This window comes from Elgaria multicarinata, chromosome 8 (assembly GCF_023053635.1).
Source record: "Elgaria multicarinata webbii isolate HBS135686 ecotype San Diego chromosome 8, rElgMul1.1.pri, whole genome shotgun sequence".
Lineage (NCBI taxonomy): Eukaryota > Metazoa > Chordata > Lepidosauria > Squamata > Anguidae > Elgaria > Elgaria multicarinata.
The window spans coordinates 31,547,833-31,558,773 of NC_086178.1; the positions used below are offsets into that span (position 1 = coordinate 31,547,833).

Here is a 10,941-nt window from a genome sequence, read left to right on the forward strand (position 1 = left end):
ATCTTGCAAGCCATTTAAAACATGGATACGTATGAGCACCTATAGTATAATTTAGCAAACTCAAGGTCTAATGCTATTATGAATCTGCTACCAACATTAGCTGCACTCCCATTTACTCACCAAGTTACACAGGTCAACAATCCCTTCTCTTAATGTTTATGTTTCAGGTAATTATTTGTCCTCTACAACTTGTCATCTGCTATGATTGCACATTTAATCAAAATACATTAAAAAAAAACCAACAAAACTTTTCTTTTAAAAATGGCAATTGTATTAAAAGATTTTTAGATGAATAAATGGCTGTCTGGGATTGAAAATTACAGTTAGAGATTTTGTTTTCCATGTACATCACATTACAATTCTTTTCATTGCTGGCTGAAGGTACACCCTATAAGAGAAGAACCCCCCCCCCCAAAAAAAACAAAAAAACACCCACGCACAACCCACACTAATACCTGTGAACCTGAACCAGAAGAACCTTGAAAGGAGTAGAAATTAAAATGGAAAAGGCTCAAATGGAAGATTTGAAGAAATTAATTCTATTAATAATAGGCCCTTTTGTTCTGGCTTGTTTGCTATGATTACTGAAAAGAAACTGTTCTGTAGTTTTGTGGGTTGTTTAGTAAATAATGGGATTCTTGGAACTTCCACAGGTTGGCACCGGCTGCAACAGCTGTTTTGAAGGCACTCTACAGACACAGGGTTACTGTTGGCCCTGCATCACATTTTAGAAGTCTTTGTACTTGAGAGAGCTAGTTATCAAAATCAGTTATTGCCAACCCCCACCCTCCTCAAATTAAATTAGACAAACCATCACATTGTCCTCCCTCCCCCTCCCAAAAAGACACACAACTTAAAAATTGTGCAGATCTGTAATGTTTTCACAGCTGATTTTCTTTTTTTAAAAAAAACAACACAACACACACAAATAAATGCTCTCCATTCTCTCCCTTTCAATACAGCAGGTAAACAAAATAGAAGATTTCACAAGTAATCAGCAGACACTTTTCTGGCACCTCGCACACTGTATTGGCATCAGTGTTATTAAAGTCCCAGGCAGTACACGTGCAATACTTCTTCAGGTGGGATAGGCTTGTTAACAGATATTCCAACTTTGCATAGAAATCCTCAGAATCAAAAGTTTCCTAGTCACTGGCTAAGTTCAGGCTGACAAATAGGGAGGATCTTAACTGCCTCCACATGTACAAACATTCTTCCTCCGCTGCTTCCCTTAATTTCTTGTAGCTGTTCGCATTTGTTTTGTTTTTAATATTCCAGTTATACAGCAATTGCTAACAACCCCCCTCTTTCTTTCTGCTGCAAAGGAGCACACACACACAGGAACTTTTCCTACTGGTTATATCAGTTGCCAATACAGACCCCTTTGCAAAGAGGTACTACAAGAAATAAGCAACAATCAAAACCGATGGCATGTACATGCGGAAAGCGCCACATTTCCAACGAGATTTTTTGGGTTTTGTTTTCTTCTTTTGGTCAGATGTTGATGAGAGACAATGCAGACCCATGACACCAAGAACCACCCGCAGCAGCACGAGCATAAGCCGTAACCTGGAAGGAATCCGGGTGTAACGCGCACGCACACACACAGCATGTTTCAAAAGCTGGAGATTCACAGGGTGATAACATTGCCGCCGCGGCCGCCTTTGCGTGTGGTGTTGTTGCTGTAAACCTTTACTTCAAGATTAAAAAAAGAAAAGAAAAACACAATATAAAGCGACCAGAGTTGTGCTGTCTCTCCGCCACCCCTCCCCGCCCTTTCCTCCTTTCAGAGGATTACGCAGGAAGAGCAGCACTGATCGTCCCCGTTGGGTTGCGAGGCGTAGTTCATCTGCCGGACGATCTCGGCAAAGAGTTCGTCCACCGAGGCTTTGTTTTTGGCTGAAGTTTCCATAAAGGGGCAGCTCCACTCCTCCGCCAGGGCTTTGCCTTCCCCGAACGAGACCTCCCGCTCGCCTTCCAGGTCCACCTTGTTACCCACGAGGATCATGGGCACTTTCTCGTACCTCTTGACCCGGATGATCTGGTCCCTCATGGGTTTGATGTCCTGAAAGCTCTGCTGGTTGACCAGGCTGTAGACCAGGATGAAGCCCTGCCCGTTCTTGATGTACAAGTCCCGCATGGAGGCGAACTGCTCGGTGCCGGCCGTGTCCAAGATCTCCAGCACCGAGGGCGAGGAATCCACCTCGATCTCTTTGCGGTAGAAGTCCTCGATGGTGGGGTCGTACTTCTCGATGAAGGAGCCCGTCACGAACTGGACGGTGAGCGCGGATTTGCCCACCCCGCCCGAGCCCAGCACGACCACTTTGTATTCTCGCATGGCTCCTTGACGCACACCCAGGGCGGGCGGCCGGCCGGGCGGGCTGCGCGCGTCTGCCTTCCCTCGCCGGGGCTTTGGCTCGTCTCCCCTCCCACCCTCAGAAAGGAAGAATTAAAAAAAAAAGAAAGAAAAGCCGGAGGGACGGAGCGAGCGAGAAGCCGCCGCCTCCCCACCCCCTCTCCCCGCCCGACGGAAAGGAGGCTTCCTTTCTTCGCTGGAGCTGAGGAAGGCACTCAAGTGGCGGCGGCGGCGGCTGAGGGCGGAAAGAAGGCGGCAACCGGGTGAAAAGGGCAAGGCGCTCGCCTTCCCCTGCGCCCCAAGCACAGGCAGAAGGGCACCGACAGGAGCGGCAGGCGACCGCAGCTCGACGCCGCTTTCGCCAGGCGACGAACAAGAAGAGCTGCGCCTCAGCAGCTCGAGGAGGAGGAAGAAGAGGAGGAAGGGAAGCAGCGGCGGCGGCGGCTACGGCTGCTGCTCGGGGTGGCGCGGAGGCGGCGCGCGCTAGTTCCAATTGCGTCCCAGCAGCCAGAAGAGCTCCTCAGCCAGGCGCGCGCCGCACCAGCCCCGCGCTGCCGCTTCTGCTGCTGCTGCCGCCCTGCGCCCGCGCGGTCCATTCCTTCGCCGCTTGCAGCCAGCCCCGCAGCGCGCTTGCTGATCACTCGCTTCTCTGCGCTGCCGACCCCATCGGGTGCGAGGGCGCTCCCCTTCCACCACCTGAAAGGGAAGGAGGGAGCAGGAGACACACACACGACACACTCTCACACACACACAATCACGCCCCCTTGCCTCCCCCTCGCTCCTCTTTGTTTCTCAGTATTGGCTGCCGCTCGGTGCTCGTCAACCGGCCGAAGCTCATTGGCCTAGAAGGTTGACTTCCTCGTGGATTGGGTAAGGAGGAAGGGGATTGGCCAGAGAGCAGCTGTTTCTTTCTTTCGGCCTCTCCCGTTTCCCCTCCTCGCCTTGTTCTCTTCCTCCCACCCCCCACCCTCCTGCTAAGTTTTGGCGGACAGTTTGGAAAAGGGGATGAGCCGAGCAGTTTGGGGCTTCTTTGGAAAACGGAACCGCAGAAACAGTTGTGTAAAAGCAAACTGCGTTCGTGGTCGGCAAAAGTCTCCAAGCAGCTCAAGAGGAGCCCTTTTCTGACAAGGCAACTTGGGGACTCCACATGTTGTGGCCTACAATTCCCATCATCCTTCACCATTGGCGAGGCTGGCTAGGGCTGAAGGGAGTTGCAGGCCAAGCACAAGTTGCCCATCCCTCATGTATGGAAGCGAAAGAGAAAAGAGTTTGCATGATGGGAAGAGTTGGCTAAGTGGGAGCATATTATTTAGGTGGCATGAATAACATCACGTATGCACAGCTGCAATACTAGTAGGGTGGACACTTGCACTTCATCACCAAAAACAAAGAAAAGAAGATAGACATCACCAAAAACAAGGGCAATAGAGGAGAGCAATTTGCTTAATATTTGCATATGCAGATTTATATGTATAGGGCCATATTTATTTATTACATTTATATCCTGCCTTTTTTCTTCCAAGGAACTCAAGGTGGCATACATAACCCTCCTCTCCATTTTATCCTCACAACAACAACAACCTTGTGAGACAGCTTGGGCTGAGAGTCTGTGACTAGCCCAAGGTCACCCAGTGGGCTTCCAACCTGGATCTCCCAACTCCCAGTCCAACACTAACCACTACACCACACTGTCTCTAAATTAAAATTTACAAAAGAACATCTCACTGATTTATTTATTTATTGCATTTTTATACCACCCAATAGCCAGTAGAGAATATTGAATAAGTGACCTGTGTGCCTTGCTCAATCTGCTGTCCAGGTGCTGTTGGTGGCGACTTCAAGGCCCCTCTTGCTCTTACTTTCTTACAGTTCTTTATCTCCAAATGAAACTTGGACTGGACAATATAGCAAACATAGGACCCCTTTATATAGAGGACTGCCCTCTGACAGCTCTCCAAAACCACTGTCATCTGCAAAGTAGGACACCTGGCCACTCTAAATCCTAACCATGTCTACTTCGAAGTAGGTCCTGTAGAGTTCAATGGACCTTTCTCCCAGGTAATAGTATATAGTATAGTATAGGTTTTACAGCCTGAAAATGAACAGAAAGTGATGGCAGAAAGGTGAAAGCCGGCTATACCATTGGGCAGACTGAGGTGGTGACCTCAGTGAGAACTCAGCTCATTCTGCAGCCACAAACTAGCCTGCTGTCCTCAAGTTCAGTGAAAGAAAGAGTCAACTGCCATGCGGTTGGCTTCTGTTTGTGGAATTGGCAGCGGGCAGGGAGAGGGCATCTTGCCCTTTGCTTCAGGCAGGCAGCAAAATGTCTTGGACTGGCTCTAGGAAAGGTGCATACCTGTAACATGATGACCCTGTTGATAGAATTTCCATGGAAATGCATTGCACTGGTCAGCACTTGGAGGGGGATGACAAAATTGTGTTGGGGAGAACAAAATTGCACTACCTCATTCATAGTGTTGGAGAGAACAAAAATACATTGCGGGGCAGGGCCAGCCTTTTCTTAGTTCAACTGGAATCACTTGGGAATGCTGCCAGAAGTAGTTCCTTTCCACCTTTGTAGCCCTGTCCATAGATTGTTGTAAACGACCCAGAAAGCTTTGGTTATGAAGCAGTATAGAAATGAAATTATTATTACTATTATTATTATTATTATTATTATTATTAATTTTAGCCTCCTCTCCCTCTGGATCAAAGCAGGGGACAACACCAAATACAAAACACAATAAAATACATAAAATTGATTAAAAGCATATAAAACTAATATATTATTAAAAGGGATCTTAAAATTCAACTGGGTAGGCCTGCCAGAAGAGATTAGTCTTAATGGCTTTCTTAAATTTGAGAAAACTGTTAAAGTTGATGAATCTCTCCCAGCAGATCATTCCATAGTCTGGAAGTGGCAGAAGAGAAGGTCCTCTGGGTAACGGTTGTCAGCCTAGTTTTTGCTGACTGAAGTAAATTCTTCTTAGAGGACTTGAGTGTGCAGGGGGAATGCATGGGAGAAGGCAATCTTGCAGGTAACTTGGACCCAAACCATGTAGGGCTTTAAAGGTAATAACCAACACTTTATACTTTGCCCAGTAACTGGCAGCCAGTGAAGTGATTTTAAAGCTGGTGTAATATGGTCACTCCTAGGTGTACTGGTGACCAACCTGGCTGCCATATTTTGAACTAGTTGAAGTTTCCAGACTAGGTACAAAGATAGCCCTATTGCAGAAGTCAAGCCTTGAAGTTACCAGCATGTGCACTAAATAATAATAGAATGATATTTACATATGTATTTATTTACTGCATTTCTATACCAGTACTGGGCAAAAGGTGGGATACAAATAATAATAATAATAATAATAATAATAATAATAATAATAATAATAATAATAATGCCCAATAGCTGAAGTTCTCTGGGTGGTTCACAAAAATTAAAACCATCAAGTACCAAAACTGAAACTATCAAGTAATAATAGAGTAAATAAGGTCTATGAAGGTTTCATGTTGGCAATCTGAGATACGGGGATGATACGAGGATGATCAGGGGTCTGGAAACAAAGCCCTGTGAGGAGAGACTGAAAGAACTGGGCATGTTTGCCTGGAGAAGAGAAGACTGAGGGGAGACATGATAGCACTCTTCAAATACTTAAAAGGTTGTCACACACAGGAGGGCCAGGGTCTCTTCTCGATCATCCCAGAGTGCAGGACACGGAATAATGGGCTGAAGTTACAGGAAGCTGGATTCCGGCTAGACATCAGGAAAAACTGGTGCAGGATTCCACTAGCCCAGCTCTCTTGACTCTCACAGTGGCCAGATACTCCACGAATCTCATAAGCAAGTCATAATGGAGCTAGCACTCCCTATTTTTGTTCCCATATTGCTCTGTTTATAGAGGTTATATTCCCTTTTTACATCTTATCATCATTACTGTTGACACTTTAGACCAGAACATCACTTTGCAGGTTGTAATGCCACAGATACTACTACAGGAGTGTCTCTGTCACAATTAGCTTTAGGTATCTTTAGTGATAGTTGTGTGCCTGCAATGCATGCTGAACCACATTCCACATTGCACTCAATAGCGACAATTTTATTTATTTATTTATTACATTTTTAAGCTGCCCAATAACAAAAGTTCTTTGTTGGGAGGTACTGCTGTATGAATCTGCTGGAAAATGAATAAGACTTCTAAGCTGCACATATACTGTGGTATAAACTGATCATCTGGAAAGGTACAAAGGTAAGTTACTGCATACATCAGTGGGGTTTATCTTCGGGATCAACTTTCAAGGATATTGTTATCAGCTGCCCAAAGACCAGTTTTGAGAAGTTAAAAGGCTATCTTGTTCTGACTATTTGGAGTGGGCTTCTGGTGACCTGGGTTCACATCCTTGGATGAAACTTGCTGGGTGGCCTTGAGTCACTCATTATCTCTTAGCCAAAGCTGGCTCACAGAGAGTTGGATCGAACCTTGTGTGTGTGATGTCTGTGTGGGGCTGCAGGAAAAGTGCAATTCCATTTTGCTAGCAGTTTCCATTCCATTAGTGGATGCACAGTGATGTGAAGGGAAAACTGAATCAACCCATGTGCATTTCCTGAGCTTCTCGAAGCAAAGTTGGGATACAAATGTAACAAAAGAAATTTTAAGATTGTCTTTTATTTGCACACTACATTTCAGGAGAGAGGGTTGTTATCCTGCCAGACCTGCTTCTTTGAAAGATTGGACCAAGAAATTACTCTTTTTCACTTCTTACCTGGAGCCATTATCTGTAGGTGTTATTTAGTTAAGAGAGGCAAAGCAGAGTCGCTTCTCCATGCCAACCAAATGTTCTCCAAAATGTGTATTGGTTAATTACAGAGGTTAATGATGTACAGACTTTAGTCTTAAATCAATTTTAGAAAAGCTTCCCCCCCCCCCATTCAATTGCATTTTAACTGGTGAATCGTTTGGGTCCAACATGGGACAATGCCACAGGATGAGATTATTTTCAATTTGTTCCTTGCTAATAACAATCAGACCGGCTGTGATTTGAATTATAAGAAATCCTGGCTGTTTGCCATCTCTTTTTTTGCAAGCCATTCTTTTGTATTCTTTGTCAGTCACACATTCCTTTTAAGTGAAAAAGTCAATCAACTGTTGTTCTTTCCAACCTTCGCTCTTTCCATACACTAGTCTGGCACTATAAAGAGATTTAATTCCTTAGATTTGCAAAATCCATTGCGTAAGTGTAAAACATCCACCGAGTAAATAGCACCGGATAGCAAAACAGCAACAACAAACAGCCTCTCCTCCCCTGTAATGGATTTCCTCCCTGTTCCATTCACATCAACAGAGTTAATACCATCAGTGCCTGGCTGCTAATGACAGAATAATAATGCATTATGTTTGAAAACCACTATCCTGACAACATTGTAGAAGCTTTCAAGGAAGGCAAGTCTGTTCATTAGGACACTGTCCTGCCCCCTTTTTATTGCCTTATCATCGGAAATATGCATCTCAAAGCACTCACTGATGGCATCTGATAGTGTGCCCCCTTGTTTACACAGGAAAAGCCATTTCAGGAGAAGTGTTCCAAATTGGAGGGCTGCCTGAAATGTATGTAGTTTGGCCCTCGCTTGAAAGGCATCCAAAGAGACAATCTTCAGGGCTGGCTCTAGGAGTGAAGGCTTCAAGGGTAGGCATTAGGAGTGTGCAAAAAGTGGGTCTTCTCTGCCTAGAATCCCAATCTGGAGCTCTGTAGAGGTGATTCTCTGCCTTGATTTCAGAGTCCCTCCCATCTTTCTGCCTTGTCAAACTACCCTCCAAGAACTGTTCAGTATTTGGGTAACCAGTATTAACAGAAATCTTACAGCTCCCTTATTTTTTAAAGATAATGAGATAAAACTTGGCACAGTTAAAGCTCTTAGGGAGAGCTTTAGCCCCACCAAGTTTGAATCAAATCAGTTGATGCTTTGATTTTTAAGGATTTTTTAAATGGAAGTTAACAAAATGCTTACATCTACATATTTTTTATAGATAAAGAGATGAAACATGGCAAGGTGATAGCTCTTAAGGAGGGCTTTAGCCTTGAATTAGATCAGTTTATGCCTTGAGTTTTTAGGAATTTATTTTTGAAAATCCCCCACTCCAGCCTTCTCCAACCTGGTGCCCTCAGGACGGATGACCTCCCCACCCCCTCCCCTGCACCCAGCCACTGAAATAAAGAGCATGCCAAGCTTTCTCACTCACCAGACAGCCCAGAAGCACTTTCACACTGTGCAAATGTGGATGATTGACTTCTATGAGTCCGAGCAGAAACACGCTCCCTCTATCCCTCTCCTACCAGAATCAGCAGCCAGTTAGTGTTTCAAACTTTCCTGAATACTGTGATTGGAGGAAAACACTGCTGTAGCTGTTCCTATTGGTTAGCCACAGAAGTCAATCTCAAAGCTACCCCTCACCGTACTCAGCTTCTTCCAAATATAGGGATACACACACACAGCAGAATAATTCTGGAGACTTTGGAAGCTCTGATTGGGCACGTCTCTGCTCTGATATTAATTGATGGGTTTGGAAGTGGCTGAACTCTGCTCTGGAAGATTGAATGCTCCACGGACCTTCGTGGTTACCTGATAATTCCGGGACGGTGTGCACACCCCTAGTAGGCATGGTTGGGCACTTGCCAAGGCCCACACCTCAGCAGGGGTCCACTGACAAGAACCCCCTGAACTTCCTCCTGATTATTCATCTGCCTCTCAGTCTGGCCTAGACAATGGTGGGTTTCAGGTGAGAAGGTCCTCTACCTGTCAAGCAAAGAAGTGGTAGCAATGATGGGAAAGAGGATAAGGAGCAATAGCAGCTAGTGACAATGGTGGTGAGAAGGAAGACTCACTTAGGGAGGGGTCCCATTGAGGGCGTCTAGCACAAGGGCAGTCAAAAACCTGGAACCAGGACTGTCACCATATTACTATATTTATTTATTCATGTATTTACAAAATTTATAGCCTGCCATTCCACTATAAGTAGCACTAAAGGGAGCTAACAACAATATAGATAAAATTACCAAGTTGTATATTTGAACATTAAAACTCATCAAATATAAGCCCATGCAAGAGAAACCCTAATAAAAACATATCAGTGATGATTTATAGATTGACTGGAACAGGGTCAGTCTTACACAGGTGTGTAAAGTTTTTTGTTAAATCTGTTCTGTCTGTGTATTGTGGATTGTCCAGCATCTTTTGCGCCATTGTCTGCTCATTGATGGAAGTAAATACCAATCCACAATTCCACACAATACACACTACTCAAAAAACAAACAAACAACTGGTCCTCTGTGGAATCTGCAGGTCAAATTCACAAAAATCCAAACTAATTTGAATCTGTTGCAGATTTCTCCAAAATCCTTACTGGCTTTATGGCTCAGAACATTTGATTCTGCATGTAATTTGGAATATAGAAAGAATGGTGCCGTGATCACTTGAGACACAACCACAAGCATACTTTTACACACACACACACACAGACACTACAGATGCCTGATCTACATGGTTTGGAATAGAGCCACTTAGAGCACAGGTTGCTGCTGAGCAGCTGTGCTGAACAGCTGTAAAGTGGCAAGCGGGGAATGATTCAAGTGGAGAAGGTTAGATAAGGTGGGAAACGTAACCACCTTCTGCTCTCTGCTTTCTCCCTGCAGCTCGGGTAGGCAATGTGATGCCTTCCATATGGTTTGGACTACAAGTCCCATGAGCTCCAGCCAGAATGGTAGTTGTTGTCCAAGACATCAGGAGGGCACATTGCTTCTTCCTGCTCTAGTGGCTTTTCTGGGCTTTGATAAAAGAAATGAGCTCAGCAAGAAATAAGCTCATATACTATATATTTGTTTGCCATTACATTTATATCCCTCCTTTCCTCCAATGTCCTCAAGGAGGCATATGACCTGTTCCCCAACCATTTTATCCCCACAACAGCCCTGCTAGGTGTGTTGGGCTGAGAGATAGGCCTAAGATCACCCAATGGATTTCATGGCCATCAGTGGGGATTTGAACCCAAGTTTCTGTAGTTCTCATTCAACTACATCACATTGGCTGTCAGTGGAGATTAGCCGTTCCCTCAGGAGAGGACAGCAGCATTAAAGATGGTAGTCAAGGAATGGTTCTGCACTGCACATCTTTTGGGATACCTCTCTGCTTGAAATTGCCCACCACTGGTCTCGACCATGGTACAGCTGTATGGTGGGTAAACTTCATTCTAAGATACAGACGTGCTGCCCCAATATCTAGGCCCTGTTTGTTAGAATCCAGCCAAATCAGGGATGGTAACTCATGACTCTACAGGTGTTTTGGCCTACAGATCCCATCAACTCTAGTCAGCAAAGCCAATGGTGAGGGCTGCTAGGAGTTCTAAGCCAAAGCATCTGGAAGGCCACCAGTGGCCCAATCTAGAATTAAACAATCTGCATAGTATAACCTCCCCTGTTCTGGGTAGGGCTGGTGCAGGGCCTCCTGCAGATGCCACTGCCCTCTTCCCACCCACCCCAGCCATCATTCTTCTTTTCCCCTAGCTGTCACCATCCTCCTCTTCCTTTCTCCC

The 10,941-nt window shown here is 45.2% G+C and overlaps 1 protein-coding gene across 1 annotated transcript; it reads right to left on the reverse strand.

Annotated features, from left to right (window-relative positions):
* Positions 1–268: 268 nt before the first annotated feature.
* Positions 269–2,443, reverse strand: RAP2B (RAP2B, member of RAS oncogene family). Its single transcript, XM_063132123.1, has one exon. The coding sequence runs from the start codon at positions 2,336–2,338 to the stop codon at positions 1,787–1,789; it is 552 nt and encodes a 183-aa protein (XP_062988193.1). The 5' UTR covers positions 2,339–2,443; the 3' UTR covers positions 269–1,786.
* Between the last annotated feature and the right edge of the window lie 8,498 nt (positions 2,444–10,941).

Coding starts and splice junctions, on each gene's coding strand:
- RAP2B (XM_063132123.1), bottom strand. CDS start 2,338: ATGCGAGAATACAAAGTGGTCGTGCTGGGCTCGGGCGGGGTGGGCAAA.